The sequence below is a fragment of the Apostichopus japonicus genome, chromosome 15, assembly GCF_037975245.1.
Source record: "Apostichopus japonicus isolate 1M-3 chromosome 15, ASM3797524v1, whole genome shotgun sequence".
NCBI classification, from domain to species: domain Eukaryota; kingdom Metazoa; phylum Echinodermata; class Holothuroidea; order Aspidochirotida; family Stichopodidae; genus Apostichopus; species Apostichopus japonicus.
This window is the reverse complement of record NC_092575.1, coordinates 1,368,386-1,393,053: the sequence shown is the minus strand read 5'-3', so window position 1 is coordinate 1,393,053 and position 24,668 is coordinate 1,368,386. Positions and strand designations below refer to the sequence as shown.

The 24,668-nt window shown below is 37.3% G+C and overlaps 2 protein-coding genes across 2 annotated transcripts; one reads left to right on the top strand and one right to left on the bottom strand.

Moving 5' to 3' along the window:
• Window positions 1–3,305: 3,305 nt before the first annotated feature.
• LOC139980450 (allatostatin-A receptor-like) lies at window positions 3,306–4,823 on the bottom strand. Its single transcript, XM_071992045.1, has one exon. The coding sequence runs from the start codon at window positions 4,821–4,823 to the stop codon at window positions 3,606–3,608; it is 1,218 nt and encodes a 405-aa protein (XP_071848146.1). The 3' UTR covers window positions 3,306–3,605.
• A 2,846-nt stretch (window positions 4,824–7,669) lies between these two features.
• Window positions 7,670–24,429, top strand: LOC139981030 (uncharacterized). The gene is made up of 12 exons (XM_071993134.1): window positions 7,670–7,855; window positions 12,224–13,102; window positions 13,955–14,096; window positions 16,442–16,689; window positions 17,250–17,398; window positions 18,453–18,622; window positions 19,094–19,238; window positions 19,585–19,909; window positions 20,355–20,518; window positions 20,817–20,987; window positions 21,461–21,653; window positions 22,406–24,429. The coding sequence occupies exons 1-12, from the start codon at window positions 7,792–7,794 to the stop codon at window positions 23,683–23,685; spliced, it is 3,930 nt and encodes a 1,309-aa protein (XP_071849235.1). The 5' UTR covers window positions 7,670–7,791; the 3' UTR covers window positions 23,686–24,429.
• Window positions 24,430–24,668: the final 239 nt, after the last annotated feature.

Here is a 24,668-nt window from a genome sequence, read left to right as displayed (position 1 = left end):
ACCAAAGTATTGGGGGGTGTTACACCCCCACATCCCCCCCCCCGCTCGCTACGCCCCTGCACGCGGAATTATCCAAACTGTTTCCAAAAGAACCGATTCTAGCCTACAAAGGGCCCAAAATCTCAAAGATTTACTTGTTAACTCAAGGTTTCATACTAACGAAGAATCAGCTGACTCTCAAGGTTCACACGAAGCTCTTTTAGATGCTCTTATAGCTGCACTATGAGTCCATAAAAACTCGTGCACAGAAAATAGATGCATTTTGAGAACCAGACGCCCAGGCCGAATATAAAATATTCAAAGCTACTACTGATGAAGCTCCTCCTATAAAGTTTGAGAGCAGAAACCGGTCGAGTTGGTCATAAGAACCTACACTAGTCTCTCCTACTATTAACAGTTCACTCAGTTCACCTATAGTGCAATTATGTTTCACCACGAGGAGCATGCTGTAAGTTCATGTTCCTCGGGCCCTCCCTTAAAAATACTTCAGGTTCTTGGCGACTACGTTGCGTTAGATAGTGTAAAACCGCCTACACCCCCTTTCATTCAGATAATTATGATATACTTGCTAACTGTGCATTGATTTTCCCTGACAGTAATAGTCAGCACTATAGTACTGAGCCGTATCTAATTAATACTTGATGTCGCGTAGGCCTGATTATTGCCTTAGTTTCAAATTTGGAATAAAAACGATCGCATTTCAGGGAAGAGCAGCTGGATATATATTAGGCTTTTCTTTCACCAAGTTATGCCTATTAGGAATTTGAAGTACTCCCACATTAAAAAACGCAACTGATTTCCAAAAAGGGGGGGCCGGGGCCGGGTCGGCCCCCCCCCTGGATCCGCCCCTGGGTATAATTTTAATTCGTTCGGATTTTCAATCAGCAATTATTTCCCGTATGGCCTACCATAGTACACGAGTAATTATTTGGGATTACTATAGCCCACTGGAAGTACAGTATGCTGCATCACTAAATATAAACAAGATGCGTCCCAAGTGTCAATAACAGGCTATCGAATTAGTCCATGATCTGGGTTGCTTTATCTGTGGGCCAAGAGTAAATCATTACATTTGTACTTGTAAACAATCACATCTTATCATGTACAAGGTGTCTACTAAAATGGACGAACAGAATGCCAAGCATTTAAAAATTGAAATAAATCAGGACCTTGTTTCAAATTTGGGATATCCCCTGACAGTACATAAAATGCGGGGACATTTCCAGGGACACTTTTAATCCCGGTACAGTACGTACAATCTATGGACTGTCTCTAGGCTTGAAATCAGAGATGTCAATATTCACCTTATAGCCTAAGAATCATCATGGTCGCTCAGTTCCTCAAGATTATCTGGAATGGAAATTATCAGGAAGATGACCGTCACTTTAAGGTAGATTTTTATTAGGGTCGCCATCCACTTTAATGAAAGAAAGAAACTGGGAACAATCAATGGAGGGCAATATTAATGCTGAAAAGAAGTTTGGACAGAAGCCTTTGTCGGTTACCTTATATATGTTGCAATTTGAAAGGGGTTTAACCAGCCATCAAAAGTAATTAAGTAACGAAGTCTTTTAAGTTTATTTTGACTGCAGAAATGACTTTTTGAAACTACTGTACCAGGCGCGTAGCCAAGGGGAGGGGGCGAAGGGGGCAGCCGTCCCCCCCCCTTGAGCATATTTTTAATTTATTTTTTAAATGTTTTTATGATATCGCTAGTAATTTCAAAAGAGAAAATGCTAAGATGCAACTGACAAGGCCTGGGAAGTGCCATTTCCAGCGACCTGGGAGGCATTTTAAGCCAAAATTTTCTTGTACGCTTCGCGCCAATCAAAGTGGCGCTACGCTTAGATAGTTTAAAATGCCGTTTCTATACGGCTCTGATAATTTGCCTACATTTTCGCCCCTCCCTTGGCAGATTCCTGGCTACGCGCCTGTATACTGTACTGCAGTAAAGAAGCTGTGTTTTCTATGTAAAATGCCCCAACACAAGCAGTTGAAATAGCAACCATGAATGTTCAGCAGTTCCAGCTTATCATGAAAGTAAAAAAAAAAGCTGCTATCCAGGTATTTGATAGTTCGCCTTCAAATATTTGGAAGGAAGTTCAGTCTGCGAAAGAAGGAAGATATACCATCAAGTAAAGTAAGGTAAATCAGGAGGAGAAATTGCAACGTATGGCCATGAGAAAGATGATGAAGAGAATAAGTTAAAATATCGATGACAGTATAGTGTGCATGATCTCCATTGTTCTTATACTGTACAGTTATTCCAATATGTATTCAATTCTAACATAGTTCACTGGATGAAGAACCAAAAGGTTTTTAAATAGATGAACATGCTAGCAATGACATGCACTAAATGACTATAGTTAACAACGTAACATATATACTCCAGTCTGTCTTAATATTTTAAATTTTAAACTTGAGATATAGGTTTGTTAATTACCCTATTTTCCTATACATTCAATATACCACTTGTCCATTGTGTTCCTGGATGAACACAAGTGTTAGAAAGCATATTTGTTTGTTACCAACTTTGGGAGTTTAGCAAGATTTAAGCTTTTGTCGTATCAATTCTCAAAGATGAAGGCAACTGATATTGTTCTACATTGTAGTTGAGCCAATTATTGTAAAGTCCATAATAAAATTCAATTCAAACAAACTTCAATCAATATTGTAAAGTCGTAAGATTGAATGAATTCAGAGTAAGAATAGCAGGATTAATCTTGTATTCGTGAGTATTGCATAATGTTTATAGTTTATAAATAATAATAATAACAATATAAATATATATATATATATATATATTTATATATATATATATATCTGTGGTCCCGCTGTGTCATTGTTTTGTCATACGTGCTTACGTGGTAAGTTTCGATATCTCATCAACACAAAGGAACTAATTCGGTGTCAAATGGCCGAGCTCTCTCTCTCTATATTATATATATATATATATATATATATATATATATATATATATATATATATATATATATATATATATATATATATATATATATATATATATATATATATATATTTATTTATATACGGCTTAGTGATGCTTATCCGCAGGGGGGAAACGGGGGGAAACATAATAACTCAAAAATAAATCCACCATTCATAACTTAACTTTTAGAGTATGATTTCCGTTCGGTTGTTATAGTTAAGCATAAAATATATGCATTTCTGCACTAAAAGTAGCATTTTTTACGTTCGGTCATTCGTTTCCTGAAATGTGGTTACGCCGAACAGATGTTTATAATTAGATTACTGTCAAATAGTACTCCTCTAATAAAAAAAATAAGAAAATGCACCACTGAATGAAAGTTCATTAACTTTTGCTTCATTACCTGGAGAGGTATAAATCCTTCTTAAAAACAGAAATGTTTGAACTTTCATTGAAATCAAGTCGATTATACATATATTTTTGGGGGCAGAAAGTCATAATTTCTTCTTTCCTGTTCTTCATTTCTTTTTCTTTTCTTTCATGGTAATTGGGCTGATTGTTAATATAATATGCAAATGCTCAATTTGTCAATTTTCGGTGGTGTACCTTGACGATTCAATAGTTACGTCATTTTTTTTTAAAGTAAAACAAAAACCTAAGTTCCATTGTCCCATCTGCGACAGAAGCATATCTTCCACCCGGTAAACATTTCGTACACTTTGTCTTTGTAAGTTTTGTGACGTAAGGCATAGATAAATGGATTAACACAGCTATTAAAAATAGCTAGGATAACCGTGATCTGATAGCTATGCAAAAAATAATCGAGAGACCCCGAAATAGTTAAATACAAAAATGCAAATTGATTTGGTGTCCAACAAACAATATAAACAACATAAACAATAAACAATGTTTTTGTTGCATTTACACGCCAAGAGGTCGCTCTTCTCTTCGTCGTCTGGTCTGTCTTCTGTTTTCGATTCAAGCCGCCTTCAATTGAAACCGCTGCAGAGAGACTAGTGCAGGAGGCCATTGTTGATCCCGGCACTGAATAGCTACGATTACTGGTGTCAGGAGGCCCACGGTAATTGGTCATTGTGTTACAAACACCGTCCGGACCTATCGCCGATGCTTGAAACTTGTCACTGGCGGAAGAAACCGCGGTATTCGGATGATTAGATTTGATAAATGGTGAATTAAAGTTATTCAACTTATTCAATTTGTTCACGATACATATGAATGAAAACGACATAAACGATACGGGAAGAAAATACTCCCAGAGGAATAGAATGATTCCAGAGGTATTTAGCGACCATTCGACAATACATACGCCATCTTGAAAACTTCTCGATTCCCACAGTATGAAATACTGTGGTACGGGTGCCAATAACCAAACCGTAGCCATCATGACCCGGAGGTATCGTCTCGTAAAGATTTTTGGGTACCGGACGGGATGAACCGTGGCGAAATATCGCTCAAGAGAGATGAGGGTAAGATTGTACGTGGACACAGCGAGCGAGGTAAAAATTAATATCCTACTCTTGACAATAAAACACAAGACTGCATCGAGAAATAAAATATCGAAGTCTAGGTTTAAACCGATTGTATCGTAAACCGTATAAATTACGAACAGAATCGATGAACCGAGGTCAATGAACGCCTGGTGGGTAATAAGTACGTTTGTCTGATTTTTCTGAGTACCCGGGTGTAGGAAAATTAAACAGACGAAGGAATTGCCGAGACAACCGAGACATCCTATGGTGAACCTGACCACCATGAAGACTGAAAAGATGGGTCTTACACTGGTCTCCTCGGTGTCGGCATTCATGGTACCACTGTCGTCATCTGTATATGGCGGTATGATGGTGGTATCCATTTTGCTTTAACAATTGTACGACTAATGGCGTATTGAAGCTGTCTGAAGTCAGAATTCTCTACAGTATATAGTATAACGTATATATGTAACACTATTAACGCATCTTTTATATATTAGTCAGTTTTTTTCTTTTCTTCAAATTCCTGATAGAAATCGTATACCAGCGTGTCCTATATATACCCACCGCGTAAGCTGATGTTTCAATGAATGATCATTGAATGGTCAAGTTACACTCGTTAATTCCTCTATAATGACCATTTAGTTCTGGTGCTTGGAGGAAGGACCAAAAGTAGCAAACCACCTTTTTTAAGCTCCAAATGAATACTACCTTAATCGATTATCTTTCTGTCAATGTTTCGGTCCAACTGCTTCAAACAGTTATGAAGATACTTGCAAAATTCAACTGTAAGACACTTTTCTCTTTCCGGCGGAAGAAAAATCCTCCTGGAATGATAATATTACCGTTCTGATAGTTAATGCTATAAAGAATAAATGAATCACTTAATGAGTTATCGGAATATAACGCTTTTATTCATTTATGTCAAAAAAAAGTTTATTTTATTAAAAGAAATGATCGCTTTTCAAAAGCAAATATGCCAGAACAAATCTTCCTTTAGAGATATGTAACAATCTTCCTGTAAGTTTCATCAGCTTGAAACTCTGAAAGTGGTGAACAGACTACTGTCTCAAAGGTTCATCTCTTGCAGATTTTCTGAAAAAAAAATAGGTAATCATAATTCGCAAATCGCTGGTTGTTTATATAAGCCTCCGTAAATCTGATCAAAATATATGAATATGCAAACCTCAATGAGCAAAGGCCAATTACGTTCTCATAGGATTTTAAAAAACGATTTGAAAATCATATAGGCATGAAATGATACTCAGACATTTAAATTGGTAAATTTATAGTGGAAATACTTTCGCCGGACGTTACATACTCAATCTCTTGTTTACATAAAAATTGAAATATTGATCAAATTAAACGACCATAACCTTTGATAAAAACAAACAATTTGCTATTTTGTTGGCAACAAAATGTGTTCTTTCATATATTTGTCAAAGGAAAAAGAATAAGAAAATGGCTAGTAAGCTGGATTGGGTTTCCATGGAAACAGGATCAATATTTTCACGGTACGAGGAGATTGAACACAAGATGCAGATAATTGTACGTCGGTCAAAGAAGTTAACTAATTATGAGTTGATTCTAGCGAAGCAAAACCAAGGATAAAAACACAAACAAGTTTATAGTCAACATCAAAGTAACAAACTTTGGTTAAAGTAGAAAACTAATTCCTTTGGGTTTGTTCATCGCTCTTAATGCATCTATATATTCGTTCCCACTTAATGTCGCGCCAGCTTACTACTTTTGTTATTTGTTTTTGTTTTTCTTTCAATTCTTGGGAGAGCTATATCCCTCGATCATGCAGTCTATGTCCTATATGGACACTTTGACATTTCAATTACCAATTTAGGAAGGCAGTTGGTTTATTAATTGAAATAAGAAAGAAAATTTAAACAGCTAAGCCAGACGTCATAAACTTGAGATGTTAATTATTCTTCATGTTAAACGAAGGTCAGATACCAAATTATGATGTTTATCGAATTAATCCACTGAAACATACTGGCATTTGTGGCACGGAATGCTCGAAGGATCCAATTGACCGGGAAAATTTGATGTAGATATATATTTATATATATTAAGATAACTGTATATATATATATATATATATATATATATATATATAAAGAAGGGAAAGGAACGAACCATGTTCATCTTTAGTAAACAATGAAAATGAAAATGAAAACTACCTTCAGTTGTACTATATTGTCAGGTTTCGTATCTCTTCACGTGCACAGTCTGGAAACTCAGCCTGGTTAGGTACACCGGCATGAACGGTTCAAGCGGTTCACTACAGCTTTATCTCTTCATCTTGGACGCTACAGTGTGATGAATAACATTTTTGCTTGAAAATAAATAACTGATTGCTTGCGATATCCGTTTCATCGTTGTTTCACATGAAGTTTGGTAAGTACTAAGAATTGACCAATGCACTTGTGCTAAACAACGTAGCTTGTTGTGGAGTACCTATTTGCATAATTAATGGGTCATGAATGTCAACTTCGAATAGATATATCATTAACCATAGTCAAATTAGTAATTTAAAAGTTCCTTGAATGAAAAGGTGTCTTGACATCAGAATAACGAATAATTTAAAAAACAAATTCACTTCTACGGCACGAAGTGTAAATTTTTAATGCTCTATCCATCTTAAATCATGTTATAGCAAATTAAAATAGATTTGTCATATACTCCCATCATGATACTAAAAATGCTCAGTGTCTTATTAATTTTTCCTGATTTTCTGCTAACTTGTAAAATTTGATGCAGCATTAGCCTAACATAGTATCGATAAATCAATGCAGCAGCAAGGCTCGGATATGGCAAACATAATGCCTAATATATCGAGAACCCTTTCTTTCGATTGATAATCCAGATATATCAATTGATAATCCTGGATTATCGACTGATATATATATATATATATATATATATATATATATATATTTATATATATATATATATATATATATATATATATATATATATGTGTAGTTTATTTATGTAAGTTTATTTATAGATAATAAACTCATTGACTAAGGGGTCGCCCCTCTGTAGAATCACCCGTATATAAAATCAATACCTTTTTTTCTCCAACATGGGAACTTAATCAGCAAAGAAAAGGTCAACTTTCTGACTTGTCATTCAGAAAACTTCCGTTGTAACCCTACCGATATCCTGTTGTCATATGCATAGGCTATATATCTACACAGACATGAACCACTATCTACATGTATGGTTATATACTGCCAACGCTCAACCTGTGTAGAAGCAATGTATGAAACGAGTTCCAAGTTCCAAGTTATGGATAGCTACTGAGTTATACAACATTCACTACGTTATATATACATGTACCAAGGAGTAGAAGAGAAAAACATGGACCTCGAACGAACTACCAATGGAGATACACATGGTAAGTACGAATGTTTCTTTATCTAAAGAAGAGAAGATTATATTTACAGGTACCAGAGAATCGGTATAACGCGTAACTCTCAGAGAATAATATGAATTTATTGCACTTTTTAAACCAAAATCAGTACCCGGGTCACCTGTTCTGTTTACAGAAAGTTTTGATATTTTTAATACATGCCATTTTAAGCTTTCGATATGCATGTATGAAGAAAGAACTACCTAAATATATAATACAGACTACCACTACATTTAATGAGAACAAATTTCGTGGAAGAAATAATAATTATAATAATAAGTCGGAATTACTTTTTATATATTTTTTTTCTGCGAGACATGTCTTTAATTTGTTTGTTCTTTGTTATTTATTCAGTTTGATTAACAGTTTGTAATATTTTTAGTTGGTTTGTTAAACAAAACTGAAAGGTTATAATCAGCGTTTACATATCATTCATCCATGTAAATTATGTATCCGCATTAACGGATAAAATTAATAACGTAATTTTTAACAGATAAATTTGTCACATTTATATAGTAATCAGAAAGAGAATGGTCCTAACGATGAGGAATGTTTAATACCAATAATGAAATGAAGGGAAAACTACAATGAAATCGCGTACTGCAACAATTAAACAAAAATATTCGAATATGTTAAATTATTAAATATGAGTTTCAAATTTTGCGTTCTATGGCAGGAAAATTGTAGCTATTGAAATGTCATCATATCAAGTTAGATTCGTCAACAAATATGGGTTATGGAAATATTTAATTAGAATATACATCTAATATTACTGGATTATGATACATAACTTTAACATCCTAACCCATGGGAATGTTTCTTTCTGAATAATTTGTTTCCTTTAGGAAGACTTCGGTACAACGTTTTACATCCTAATGGGATGAGTTATGCTTCACTAACTGTGTCACTTCCGTTTGTTTTGATGACTGCACTATCATCGAGTTCAAATCTCGGTTTGGCTTCACTTCTTTGGCTTTCGTGTTGCTTCTATAACATCTCTTTTCATTCTGAGGTTAATACTTCATCGAGTATAAACCAGATAAGCTATTACCAGTTACAGCCTTCTACTGTGTGTAAAAAGAGAAGGAGAATATCTCACCCCCCCCCCCCACCTCCCCCACCACCATTCATCCATTTCGTTTCTCGAGGAATTCTATCACGTCGGTGTATATTTATGTATATATTGACATATGTGATGTGTTGTGACGTTGTGACGTGATGTGTTGTGTTGTGTTATGATTTGATGTGATATCACGTCGGGTCGGGTCGGGTCACGCAACGTCACGTGACTGTATGTTATCTTCATCCATTTCATCCAATGTGTTATTCCAATATCTGTTCAACTGATTATTTATTTTCTATATTTCTTGGTGTAACCACTTGTAGGAAAGACACAAAACTTGTATGTTTGCCAGTAAAGTCAAGCAGATAATTGTATGATGTATTGAGACCCTACAAGTACTAGATGTACTCAGGTGCTGCCCACACTAACCCGATATGAAAGAACCCTTCCTAGTTACGCTGTTTACTATGATTCATAACAACAATTACCCAGAACATGCATGTCTATAACATGTACAGTATCATACTTAAGTTGATAGTGAACTACAACGAATTTGACTTCCTGTTGTAATTTCCTCACTTTTTCTTGGCATTACAACGAATCTTTATAAAGGAGAGAGAGAAAGCGCAGACAACTTTTCCCGTCAATTTAAGCAACGTTATGACATTGTCAGGGGCGTATCCAGGATTTTCTAACCCGGGGGGCGCGAATTACTATCTAAGCGGAGCGCCACCATCGGTTGGCGCGCAGCGTACAAGAAAAATTCTGGTTTTGATACCCCCAGATCACCGGAAATGGCACTTCTCGGGCTTGAAAATGACCAACCAGATGTACACTTTTGCCTGAGAACCAAGTTTTTCCCAATAGTTTTTTTTTCTTTCATCCATAAACTTTTTGAAGATTTTCTTCAGTGACAAATCATGTTCGACCTCATCGCATGCCTGTGGATCATTGCTTTTGTAGGTCATTCTATACGTCGCGGCCCACAATACCCGACAGCCCCACTTTTGAAGGTTTTCAGCACATTATTTGTTCAGAATTTGAAAATTCACTTAAAAACATACCCATAATGTTGCAAAAAGTGTCATCTATGGACAACCAATATAGAAAAACCTCCTTGAACCCCTAACAGACCGGTCAAAACTACACGAGTATAGAGGGAAGTATGGTAAGGAAATTTTCGAAAATTCAGACACAGTTAATTTATTGGTGTAGAAATATTAAACCCTCTTATAACGGCTATTATAAAACTTGGTTGAAGGAAATGAAATAATAGCAGATATTTCCGAAACCGAACACTACACACATTGGCGTATGAGGCGGGGGGGGGGGGGGGGTGGTTCCTATTGAAAGAAAAATAAATTGCCATGATGTATAGCTAAAGGAAATGAAAAAATATCTCCTTGATACTTAAAATAAAGTTCTAAGCTTGGTCGACTAGTTCGCCATTACTAATGTAAAAGAGAATTTGACATAATTGGACCTCCATGCCTTTTCTCCATCTACATAAGACATTTCGTTGTGTACATTAGCATCCCGCGGTATACTGGGCAATTTCCACGGACCGTACGGTACACGATGGTATGCGATGAAATAACCGATGCTTGCTTATATGATATTTACATTGCATTGTTGAACGCGCGCTTCGCGCGCGAAAAATTTTGGTTGAATTTATCGGGCAAGTCGTTACAGCCCCCAATTCAAATTGGGTTCCTATGATTACACACATCGACAGTTTTGAGGCTGTTCATCCTGGAACAGCCATTTTCATGCTCACTGATATGATGTGATATCTGCTGTTTGCTTTACAAATTCGAACAGGTGCGCAGCGAATAATTTGCCAAGGGAAGGGCGAAGCCTATAGGCAAACTATCTTAGCGTAGCGCCACCACGAGTTGGCGCGGAGCGTACAAGAAAATTTTGCCCGAAAATGTCTCCCAGATCGCTGGAAATGACACTTCCCATGCCCTGTAAGTTGCATCTAAGCATTTTCTATTTTGAAATTACTAGCGATATCATAAAAAAAAATATGCTCGGGGGAGGGGGCGGTCGCCCTCTTCCCGAAATGCGTCATGTTCCCCGACGACTCGGTCGAGTTCGAGACCAGCCACAGTTTGTTTCATAGCACAATTGTTTAAAGCGTCCATACACAAACACGCGTTATGATAGACCATATATAGTATTTTTATAGATACATTAGTGAGAGAGGAAAAATGGAAACGTCAAAATGGAGTTGTCGGTGTAAGGGGTAGGGTGAGGCGCACGCCCCTTCTGAAGTCTTCGATCCGTCATTGGCTACCCTGTGTATATAATAGGGATCAGCGCTGTAATGATGTCACTGTTCCTCTTTCTCTTCCCGGTGTCTTGGCAGTTTTCTTTTACTACCTCGTTTTCTCTCTTTCTTCTTTTTCTATTCCCTTCCTTCCTCTCCTCCTCCTCTTTTCCCCTTCTTTTTTCCCTCTTTCTTCTCTTTTTTTCTCTCCCCTTTTTCTTACCCGGGGGGCGCGCGCCCCCAACGGACCCCTGGATACGCGCCTGATTGTCACTAACGAATCTCAAAATTAACCTTCGACATCCCCCCCCCCCCCCTACCATTTATAGAGTAGGTAGTATAGGCCTGTAAGGTTATGCAATTTCATTTATTTTTATGCTGGGTCATGAGCAAACGATGCCTCAACTCTCAATGAGATATGTCAGTGTTTTCCTGTCTTCTGTTTTTGCTGTTAAATGATTCTTTGTGGAATCCTAACGTAATTTAGAAGACATGATGTTTGTGATCAAGTTTAGCAAGTTTTAAACGGTGTTAGTAGATCGATCCAATAATTCAGTTGAATGTTAGTTGGTAATGGCAGAATAGCAGCTTATTTGTTGATCATAAAAATAGATCAACAGTGCGCATGCGTAAGTTTTGCTTCTTGATTTTATGAAATATTATTTAGCAAATTTTATCCTTGCAGCTTTTTATGTTCAGTAATTCTTAGTTAGATCTTGTTTTATATCTAACTGAAGTAATATATATATATATATATATATATATATATATATATATATATATATATATATATATATATATATATGTATATATATATATATATATATATATATATATATATATATATATATGTATATATATATATATATATATATATATATATATATATATATATATATACATAAATATATAAAACAAGTATTATGCAAATCATATAAGGTCTGGCTGCAGAGTTAATCTCTTCTGGCTTCTTCTAATTATTGTTGTGTTATTTTGTTTCTCTTGTTTTTTTGTACAGTTGGCTTCAAGTTGAGACGAAGGAATAGTCTTTCAAAGTTAATCGAAGAACAGATGATAGCCACAAAAAACAAACATGACGAATCCATTCATCGGTACCATTCGCCACAGATGAGCAGAAAATCTTACGTCAAGCCACCCAAACCTAAAAAACCTCACGGGTTAAAACTTGAGATACCGGACAAAAGAGCGAAACCCCTGGTCGACAGTGGGATACACAGTTGGTCAGGGACGCCCCCTAAACCAAGATCAAGTACGCCCTCTACTGCTAATTCATTAGAGACGCCTTTAACGGCGACGACGCCCCTCTCTCTGACTGGAACGCCTACACCGAAACCGACCCCCTCCCCGAAGACACACCCTGATGTTATCATTGGCCGACCACTGGAATACAAAAAGACCGCACTTGTTCCGCCTAAACGGCATATCACGAATGTAGCGCCTCCAGCCCCCAACCACTCCTCACACGAACTTAAATCAGAAGACGATGCAGGACCAAAAATAAAGAATTCGCAAAAAAATGTTGGTAACCAAGTTGCGAATGAAAGCAAACACGACAAACGTACAAAGTCTTTACCTAGGGACAGAGGTTTCCATAACAAATTAAACACTTCCCGATCACTGGATGATTCAGTCTTGTTGGAATTGAGGCAAAGGGACTGTTCGCTATCAGGAAGGCAACATAATTCTTCAGCTGATGAGCAGCTGACCCCCAAACGGAAGGCCCCTAGACCTCCCCACGCTAAACACGTCCGCCGGAAATCCGACACTTTAATGCACACTGTCAACAGACCCAAGCCTGCCATCACTAGTAAAAAACACAGGCGAGTGACTACTGACGGTGGATTCTCATACCATATCAAATTGTCTGATGCAGATGGTGAGTACATATATATATATATATATACATATATATATATATATGGCACATATATCGATATGCATATTTAAAGTTTGTTAGACGACGGTCAAGCACAGGCTATGAGAGCATGAAGGAACACATTTACTGACCCATGTAAAGCTGTACAGCTAGAGAAAGAAATGTCTTTTAGTAACCCTCCTGAAACCAAGTACAATATATTCTGATGACAGGATCTTTGAGGGGGTCTTAAACTTATGACGTGAATGCCACATATTGGTTGTAAGGAACCTATCGTTTATTATGGAGGTTAAAGCTCATTTGAAGTCATACAGAGGTCAATGGCTGAAAGTGGCGTTTTTAAGCACTATAATTGTATGGTAAAAGCTTGAATGTGAATGCACATCACACTTGGTATGTGCATCCCTGTGAAGGTCAAAGGTCATTTTAAATCAATACAGGTCAAAATCAGGGTAAACCTTGCATGAACGTTATACTTTGAATGTGTACCCACGTTAGTACAGTACAATGACCCATGTTGTTTTCAATTTGAGGTCAAAGATAAGTTGAGGTCAATAGAAATCAAAGCCATAAAACCGATGCGAGAGCTGCAACGCTTAAGTATTACACTTGGCAAAACAAAAACAACAAAAAACTACGTCGAAACCGCGATAAGATCCTCGCTATCAAAATTGTCCACTTTTAAAAATGCGACATGGAATCACTGAAAATTTCAATTTCTTTTCTGTTTAGATACGAAAGACATGCGTATTACATGCATAAGTCAGTTCAATCGTAATTTTAAATTAATAAACATTGTCGAGCAACTATACGAAAGTTTCTTTACAATACTATAGCAATTCATCTTTTCAGTAAAATCTACTCAGAGCGATGAGCTCTATAATGGCGATAATGGACAATCAAGGCATCGGTATTACACCCCTCAACCTACCAGAAAGTTCAATTCCTTTGGAGTGGCTGATACTGCGCTGACAGAAAGCGGTCACTACGGCGTGTGAGTAAAAACAAATTCATTTTGGCTTAGCCATGCACGAAGTGAGCGTTATAGGGAAGGGAAATGTAAAGGAAGGGAAATGTAAGGGAAGGAAAATGTAAGGGAAGGGAAGGGAACACCGCTAATCCCTCCGATATTTGTTGACCCAACTATAGTTCACAATATAGATGGGGTTGAGGTCTGGTAAAATTGGCTTGTGAATGCACTTGAGCCAAGCCCTTGAAATTGGAAGGTAGGCCTAAACAATGATTTCGATTTTATATTATCCGTTACCGTTTGAAAAACAATAGCGACTATGCAGGCGATTACTGTTAGCGGCATGTTTGACACAAGAGGTCCTAGTATAAGCCGTAGAAATGAAAACAGGAAAGTTTCTATTAACGCTTTTATTGGTGATTAAAGGTACTTTCCCCTGAATCTCCATTTAATCGCCAGGAGACGGGGAAAGTTGATAACAAGCTGGCTCTGGTTTAAACTTAACTCACGTAGCTTTTATACGATTTTAATCATTTCAAGTTCTAAGGTCATCAGTACTGAATCAAATATTAACGCGCTAAAACTGGTACAAGTTTTCAAAAGTACCTAGTAGTTTCCGACTCTCCTATAGTTATTCACTAACATTGTGTGTGTGATATTATACCATAACATATCTCACAGATCGAGAAAGCTCTGTGTGTGGGGGGGGGGGGGGAGGGGGAGGGGGCGGGGCGGTAACATGCCTGTTGGAGTTTGAATCTGAATGACCAATATTAGATATTCTAGCATATTTGGGTAAAAAAAATTATCTTGACAAGAAACGTCCAGCATTCATAGACATTTGCATACCGTTACGTTAAAATATTCTACGCTTAATCAACATTCATGTGGATTACAAATTTTAATTCCAATGCCATGTCACTTTTTTGCTGCATCATTCGTTAAACGAAATGTACATTAATGTCGTCCGCACTTTCTAGTGACAACAACGAGAACATAAATCACCATTTCAAGTATCGATGTCAAGAACATGAACTGAAAAAGGAAAAATGTTCTAGCGTACTGTTAATGTATAGACTGAATGTTCCGTTTAGTATTTTCGAGAATGTCTGGCATTGGAGATTAGAAGAACTTCTTGTTTTGGTATACCGCCATTGTATGTGTACATTTCAAAACGCTATCTTGTATTTGAATTAAGTACTACTTCAGACTTCGAAAATCTCCGGATTTAGTAAATCATTTATTTGAAAGCGCTGTCCTGAAATAAAGTTTAATGAATGCGCTCTAAGTATTTCATACTTAATATATACGGTATTCTCTGAAGAGTTTGGCTACACATTAGCCATCATAATCACGTGTACACCGTCCTGATGTAAGAGGCATGGGATGTGTGTGGGAGAGGGAGGGGGGTGGGGCAGATTAGGAAGCTGTGCTTGGTTAGGATTTAAACTATACTGGGGTGGATTGGGGATGTGGCCGACGATCTCATTCTTATATATGATGATTGAAGGGACACTTGAACTATGCTTTATACATTGTATCATACCACGCAGTGATTGAAAGATTAAAATTCAGCGTTTTATTCTGCGGTAACTAATGTACGTAAACCGACTAATGAAGTTTTATAGAACAGTTCCGAGTCACCATAACAACGAGTTCAGCCAAAATTGTAAAGGAAATCACTTTATTGGCAAATAAACGTTAAGTGGTTTCATGGTTAAACGCATAATTTAGTGTGTCCTAACAGACAGCGACTTCAGGCAACGAGGAAAGGAAATGTAGTAAGGAAAGAAAGGGGCAGGAAAGAAGGCGAGTAGAAAGGAGAGAAATATGGATGGGGGGGGGGGGGTGGGGGAGTCGAGAGGAAGGAAAGGCAAAGGCGGAGATGATGGCAGAGCAAGGGTAAAGTAGTATCATCCTACCTTAATTAATGCACCATTCCAGTCAGTGGGAGATAACATGTGTTGACTATACGGCCGGGCAGTTATTGGAAATCAAGTTTCCTGATTTGCTTTAGTTAATGTCTGCCGCGGCTGACTGTATAGTGAAATAAACTCCCTTTTATACAATATACTTAACCCTTTACCCAAATATCAGTGGTGTAAGACAAAGCTAGGATATTGATGGAGCCATGATAATATCATATAGGCCTACATGATATACATTTTAACGAACGAAAAAATCGTTGGCGCTGCATGCATCCTTGCTTCGTGATCTACGCCTATACAGTTCGTATTAGTTTGGTTAAAGGGGTGATTGTGCATAAAGGGAAGAAAAGGGTAGGTTTGGGCGATGGCCATGTGACATTAAGTGCACCCTTGGTACGCCAGTATATATGAACATTGTCTTTTTGTTTTTCCTTTTTAAAGACCTCCAGTCGAAAGAATAGCAATTAAACGACATAAAAGTTACCATGCCAACAACAGCCAACCGAAAGTAAGTCCAGAGAGACACAAAAGAGGTTCATTGCCGGTCAGCCCATTGGCTTCCCCTATACGGGACCAGCTGATACAATATTCAGACGGCAAGAGCATCTTAAAGCCTCCGCCACTGAAGTCTAATCGCGGAACGGATTTGACAGCGGAATCTATATCTGAAGAAGATGAGGAGGATGAAGGTGACACATTTTTGATGACTTGCATAGGTTATCGATCACAAACCATCGCTTGTACAGTCCTCCCGTTGAAGGGAATATGGAACGCTATTGGGGTCATAGGGGACACTACGTTTGTAAAAAGATATGAACAAACTTTGAAACCCATTCTGTAATAATTGTAAATCGTATTATTTTCTCCGTAAGAATATAGATTATATATAGTTTAGAGATGGACTTTTATAACCGGGCATTACATTTTGGCGTTCCATAAAATAATATTACAAACAATAGCGAAATGGTTGTCAAGGATCAGTTTTGTTCCATAAATGATGTAGCAATGCATAGAACTGTAGTACAAAGTAGAAGGTATTGCGTAACCAACAACAATGGATTTGTGAGGAAAAACAAAACACTTTTATAATTGCGCGTGCATTTTGATATTAATAATGTTGCAATTGAATCAAAATTTTGGGAATATCATTTACTTTGCTCTTGATGACAAATTTGATATCGCTAACTTAATTTCTAGTCATACTACACAGCAATTAAGAATTTGAATGTTTTCTGCTATATTTTATCAGTTTTGGAGATATCAGACTCGGGCTCGTTTGATGGTTTTGTAGTCGTAAACACGAAACCGGCGACAAAGAGGGCCAAACATCGATCACTTCCAACCCAGATTAAACAGAGAAATAAAGTTACCAGTGTTAATACACTAGGAGGCGTACAGGTAATTCTTAAAACTCGGTGTTTGTGTGCGTGCTACCCATTACATCTACAGTGTTCAATTGAGTGGTGTGAGTTATCAGAAAAGTGAACGGAGTGATCGGTTTATTGGATGAAGTAACCACGTGACTGAATCAAGTCATTGAACAACTGAGGCAATGACGTGATTAATGTAATTGGTGAAGGGACCATTTGAATGGATGAAGGAACCATGTGAGTGGATGAAGGGACCATGTGAGTGGATGGTGTGAACATGTGAGTGGATGAAGGGACCATGTAAGTGGATGAAGGGACCATGTGAATGGATGAAGGGACCATGTGAGTGGATGAAGGGACCATGTGAGTGGATGAAGGGACCATGTTAGTGGATGAAGGGACCATGTAAGTGGATGAAGGGACCCGATGATGTGAGTAGATGATGTGAACATGTGAGTGGATGGTGTGAACATGTGAGTGGATGGTGTGAATGTTTAGTGAACGAAGGTGAGAAATGGAATTGAATAGGGAAGTGAACGAAGATGATCGTTTAAGTGAAGAAAGAGATTGTGACTAAATGAAGTCAGTGAACAGGAACATGGATGAAGTGGTTGGTTTAGTGAGTGCAGTGAGCGAATGAGCGAATGAAGTGAACATGTGAGTGAAAAAAAAAGTTATCGGTTTGATGGGTGAAGTTACCATGTGAATGGATGAAGTAATGAGGTGAGTGAATGAAGTGCACATGTGAGTGAATGAAGTGAACAAGTAAGTATATGAAGTGATATGTTTAGTAAATTGGCAAGATTAGGAAAGTGGCCTGAGGAGTGAGTAAAGTGAACAAGTAATCGAATGAAGTATTATATAACCGCAACGAACTGGTATACGCTGATGAAGTGATTGGTTTCGTGAATGGATCGATGTGACCAGGTGACTGCAAGAGTTGAAAAGGTAAATGGAAGAATAATTGATGCGTAAGTTAGTAAGTTAATGAATTGAAAATATTCTAGGTAGCAAATTATATTTTAATTTGTAACCGAGTTAAAGAGATTATTATTAATTCTTTCTTAATTGAATGTTTTCAGCATTCCAAATCAACTAAGGTCAGCCGACGGAAGGCTAAAGGTCACTCCGTACCTCTAGAAAGGATTAAAACCTCGAATTCCAAACAAGAATCGTCATCTTTGTCATCATCTTCTGGAGGCAGGCAAGGATCACCAAGAAGAGGAGACGGTCTGAGAGAAACTTTACTGAGGTAATTGATCATGTTATAGTAACTATATTATACTATGTTACAGTTAGAGTACTCTAGACGTATATACTTTAGTCAGTCTAGTTAATGCCTGACAACATTCGAACATTCTCATCCTATACCTATATACATTCCTATTGGGGATAATATGTAAGTCGGGGAACAGTAACATTGACATAGTAAACATGGCCCCATCCCCATCCTTCCAATTCCCACCCACGCCCCCCCCCCCTCCTCCCCTCTCTCTTCCCCTCTCTTTTCCTCAATGTAATCTACCCCGACTTTATCTTTACCTGATCCTGACTACGTTGATAAACATTCGACCAACAATAATTAACAGCCTCCCACCCCCTCCCCCCATGTTCTCCTCTCCTCACGCCACCCTTCCTTCGGTTAAATATTTACACATTTTACTCCCCCATCCTTCCCGCGATAATCACTTACGAACTACCTCTACAATTTTCACAACCTTAGAGAGGCAGTCCATCGTCAAGTATCCCAACAGAAATCACCTACTAAGCTGGCGAATCCGCCCAAAGAGAGGGCGGTAAACCAAAACAACACCGTAGTACATCATAAGAAATCAGATGGTCAAGATGAAACCGATTTCGCATCCAAGGTTTGGATTTAAACTTTGACAGAAAACTTTTATATATATTATGTAACAAACATAAACATTGTAACTTATATCATTTATATTTCAAATATTATATTATATTATAAGAAGTTTACATGGTATATTAATCCTTGAAAAAGTTGCAAATATGTTAGGTCAATTGAAATTTTAATTTTGTTATAGATGATGTTGCCTCTCCGCGACTTCCTTGCGTTTGTGGAAACATAATCTATGAATATCGAACAATTCATAGGTGATAGGCGTGTACACATTTCATTCTTGAATTGATCTTTCACCTGATTTACATATTCATCACCCCTTTCCTTTCCCACTTTCTCTCTCACTATAGGATGACTTTGTCGACAGTGTTAGCGCTTATAGCGCAAATTCTCCAGGCAATTCGCCGCAACGACTCAGACGGAGAGGTTCCGTTAGTAGCATTTTTAGCGTTCCGGAGAGTCTATACAGTACCGCCTCTGTCTTTAGAGAAATTTTCATGTCAGAACGAGCCAGTCACCGCAAGATTAAAGCCGTCGTGGGATTTGCATTTGGAATTATTTTAGGTATTGTCCTTTACATGATACTTGATTTCGCATTGGAATATCATTGGAAGCACGCCCTCATTATCACCAGCATAGCAACGCTCTTCATGGCCCTCAGTTTGGCACTTACTGGTAAATATTGTCTAATTATTATCACTGTGTGTGTAACTCTCAACTCCCCTCCTCCCTCCCCCTCCTCGCCCCCGCGACCAGAAGTATATGTGGTTCCGTCGGCCCTGTCTTTTAAAGTAGGATAGGCCTATCTCCCAAGCAGAGAAAACATTCTCACCTGTTTGGGGGAATTCTTCATCACAGCATTCTCTATCATGTTGCCATTGATAGTATAGGGTTCGCTTCCCCGTTGTACTGGACAAAACATCGTCCTTCTCACACGACCAGTCCCAATCTATAAGCTTAGGGGGAACTGGTGTTGAGAGTACATCAGTTCCACGAAATAACTGTCGGTCTTTAAACCAATTATGCTGATTTGGGTGAGATTTCTGCCTTAGCTTTAGAAACACGTGCATCATTAATCTTACTTTCTTCACCTTTTGTATGTGCTGTCTTATTACTACAGTACGTGCCCGTTGCGTAGCAGCACTTATGTTACCCACTCTGTGTACATCTAAGGGGCGTGGAGCTCTATACGCAATCATCATTGGCTTATTACTGAGCGGACCAATACAGAATATTTACAGCAATTCTGAAGAGACATCGAACTCAATGAGCTGCAGCGCAGAAGTAAGCACACGTATTATTTACACGAAGACTATACCTAACAATACATGATACTATTTATTTCATATCACATGGAATAAACAGTCTTACCTTAATTGTCATAAAATTGTTTCACATTTCCAGTTTTACTCGTGATAGCTTGCAAATTTGGTCTTACATATTTTGTGCACTTAAATTATGGCGGGCTAAATTGAGCACTATATATAGTTGGAATCTATTATCTTATCGAATATAAATTTTATCAAATTTCAGTTTTACTTTATAATCTGATTTATTAACTTTTCTTTTTTTTTATTTTCAGATGGCTGTAAATACCTCCAGGGAAATACAACAAGCCTCGCAAGAGGTGTTGAACAATTACGTAAGAGCATTAGCAAGAAGTGTCGACAAGCTGCACGAAGCCACCCAGACCGTTAGTGAGGTTTTCCGTCCGATCGATCAAGGAGTAGATGTTCTTCAGCAACTTTTATCGGTGAGATATCCGTAATCGATTAGTCATGATAGTATCCAATAGGATAATCAATAACATGACGATTACTTTAAGAGTATAACTATCAAAATGAAGAGTATGTAAAAAAAATGTACGATTGAGATTACAACATGGTGCCGTTACATTACAATACATATGTTACAGTACAGTGTAATACATTACATAACATAATGTTACAATACCTTGCATTATAATTAAGTACATTTGTACAGCACATTATATCGTTTTCTTATTTCTAACAGATTTAAGAATGAAGAGAGAATTTTACTTCGGATAGAAAATTAACCACGTTTCTGGCATTTAATTCGACAAGTCATAAAATGTATTCGACAATTCTTTATCCATTTTATTTGATTGTTTTCTGCTGTTGTCTATTTGTTAGTTTTATTTTTGGTAACTTATGAAGCATCAATTCAATTTACTTTTCAAGCATGCATATTTGATTGTGTTCTTAGGAGGCTGGCGAAACTCTCCGCTATGCTGTAACAACGTGCGATGACGTATTGGGTTCTGCCTATGATTTCTGTAACGAAAGCTTACAAAAGGCTTACATTGACTGTAAACGTGCTCTCGGAGGCAGGGTCAGCAAGAGGTCCATCACTCTAGAAGAGTATGTGGTTCATTCTCGACAGAAGCGACAAGGAATATGTAAGTACATGTACTATTATAACAATTCTCGATATTAGAAGAGTATGTTGTTCATTCTCGACAGAAGCCACAAGGAATATGTAAGTACATGTACTATTATAACAATTCTCGATATTAGAAGAGTATGTTGTTCATTCTCGACAGAAGCCACAAGGAATATGTAAGTACATGTACTATTATAACAATTCTCGATATTAGAAGAGTATGTTGTTCATTCTCGTCAGAAGCCACAAGGAATATGTAAGTACATGCATGTACTATTATAAACATTCTCTACTTTAGAGGAGTATGTTGTTCATTCTCGACAGAAGCAATAGGGAATATGTAAGTACATGTACTATTATAAACATTCTCTACTTTAGAGAAGTATGTTGTTCATTCCCGACAGAAGCGACAAGGAATATGTAAGTACATGCATGTACTAATATAAAAAATATCACTGGCAAGCATACACATATAGGCAGGCATGCTAAGAGCTGTGGGAAGGGCGTTGTGGGCCATAGGTCCTGTGTCATTGGTACTCAGTGACCCCTGGCTTCAACATTTAATTGCATTTCTTGAGCAATGAAGCCGATAATCAAGGCTATAGCATAAATTTTGTTTTGATTTATATGTAATGACGTTCAAATAAATGTTTTTATATCGATTGTTGACAACACAACATGTAAGTTCACTCAAAAAATAAGTGTTCTTCTTAACCGACAGAGGTTTTTTTTTTATCTTTGACTTATCTCCATTCTTTAATCTTACAGCTGGAGCTTGTGAAATCCTAAACGTAGCCGAAGCGTGTAAGTTATTAAAGTTAGACGTGGTCTGTGGGTTTCCCGGTGAATTGAATAACTTCATCGAAAATAACCTCGTAAATATTTTAATGCAACTGCAAAGATTACATGATATGTTTGTTGTGGATATCAATTTCGATGTTTACTGGGAAAACCGACAGAGGTTGAACGGCAGTGTGAAAGCAGTACAAGAGGCCGTGAGACAAGAACTTCGTCAAAGCCATGACATCATCAAGCAGATATTCTCCGTCTCAGATAAGATTTTAGCTTTATCTTTAGTCTGGCTTGCAATACGTTCATATAATTATTACTGGAAATTTTGTACCAAGGACAAATTCGATAATTTTTACATTACATCGGCTTTCAAGAAAATGGACGAACATCGAAAATCGGATCGGAAACAATCTTTGATTCCTTTAAAGAAAACGGAAAGGAGACATTACGTGGACCTTGGATCTTTGAAACTCTGTAAACCGGAACGCGGTTTATTTAAAGTCGGTTTGGCGACGGTGTTCATGCACGCTACCGTTGCATTGTTAATCATCGGTGTAGATTACGGTTTATATTGGTTATTAAAGGTAATAGCAGAACATGGTGAGTTTCAGTATAATTATGAAGCTCAAGGTGAAACGAACCTCGATATCGGCGGTACCGGTATCGTCAGTGAGTTTGTAAGATGGATGTTTGTTGAAGGATTTAACGCTTCGAATGCATTCAACTTTACTATCGATACAACTGAATGCCTACCTAACCCTACACAACCGAATCGAAACACGGCGATTGCCATCGGTGTCTTGTACGTCTTTACCTTACTAACGGTATTATGTCAAGCGTACATGCTGAGGTTGCGACGGTTTATCGCAAACTACTATTACCCGGAGAGAGAGATAGAAAGAACTTTGTACTTATACAACGAAATTTTAAATCGAAGAAATAATTTACTCCGATTATTGAGACGGTTCATGAAGCAAAAGAAAAAAGAAGCAGATCATCAGAACCAAATTAGCATAAATGCATATTTAATGAGGAGATATCCTTGCTGGGGCAAACTTATGAGGAAGTTAGGATGTTACAACAAATATTGCCAAGGTTGTCGTGAGAAGGATAAATATGGAAATTTTAAACATTGCTCCGACCGGGCTTGTGAATGCATATATTGCGCAGAGTGTGCGCGCGAAGCCGGGAGCGTCTGCGCTTGTAACGAGTTCCTTGATGACTACATTTACGGCACTTCAGAATCTAAATGTTAACATCATACGTCATTATGACGTGATATTCTTACACAGAATAGTTGAAGATCTCATAATCAACTTAAATAAAGTCCTTTTTAATCTTAGGTGGTGTGTTGTCTGTAGTAATTTGTTTTTAACTATTTGACGAACGTTTTGTTAATCCAAAGTAACACTTTTAGAACTTGGTAAACTAAACTCAAATTTGTATTTGCTGAATAAATAAGCCTATCCAAATTAGCTTAACGTAATCTTTTACACCAAATTAACATGATTGCGTCATTGTATATATTAAATAAAATTAATTTTTGATATTTCTTTTTATGATAATTTGTTGTTTGGGCATAATAATCGTCACAAGGGGCATTTATTATACCATACATGTCATATGCAATCGTAATCCAACGGGCTAAGATAGTAATTTACACCAAATTAAAATTATTGTATATATTAACTAAAATTGGATACCTTCTTGAGAGCATAACAATCATCAAAATAGGATCTAAATTACTGAAAATATAGTGTCACGTGAGAGAAAGAGGGTATTATACACTCATCTTTTGGCTTGAAAAGTAATGTTTGGCCACTTTAAATTGATTGACCTCCGTTGAAGGTCATGTGTTATAGTATACATGTTATATGCAGTCCAAATCCAATTGGCGAGAACAGATTACTACGGTACGACACCAGTGTAAGCCTATCATATCATCATATTAACGCAAAAAATAATTGTATTCCGTGCGAAATGCTCATTTAACAGATAAAGATATTCAAACTGTTGTTACCGAATTATATTCTTATATGTACACAGTTGATTTTTATTTTAAAGGTGAAACAAAATATATCTTGAATCTCTAATTGTCATCTCTTTTGGTAAAGCATTAAATTCCTTCCCCCACCCCCGCTTCATCCGCTATTTGGTTTGAACAATAAAGGAAGGTACTGTGAAACATTATCTCTACCGATTCACCAATAAATTCGAGATTCGAGACGGACGCTGTCAT

Excerpts from the sequence above, each read along its gene's own strand:
- LOC139980450 (XM_071992045.1), bottom strand. The coding sequence starts at position 4,823 with ATGGATACCACCATCATACCGCCATATACAGATGACGACAGTGGTACC.
- LOC139981030 (XM_071993134.1), top strand. The coding sequence starts at position 7,792 with ATGTACCAAGGAGTAGAAGAGAAAAACATGGACCTCGAACGAACTACC. Across the intron at positions 7,856-12,223 it reads TACCAATGGAGATACACATG|TTGGCTTCAAGTTGAGACGA; the intron begins GTAAGTACGAAT and ends TTTTTTGTACAG. Across the intron at positions 14,097-16,441 it reads GAAAGCGGTCACTACGGCGT|ACCTCCAGTCGAAAGAATAG; the intron begins GTGAGTAAAAAC and ends TCCTTTTTAAAG.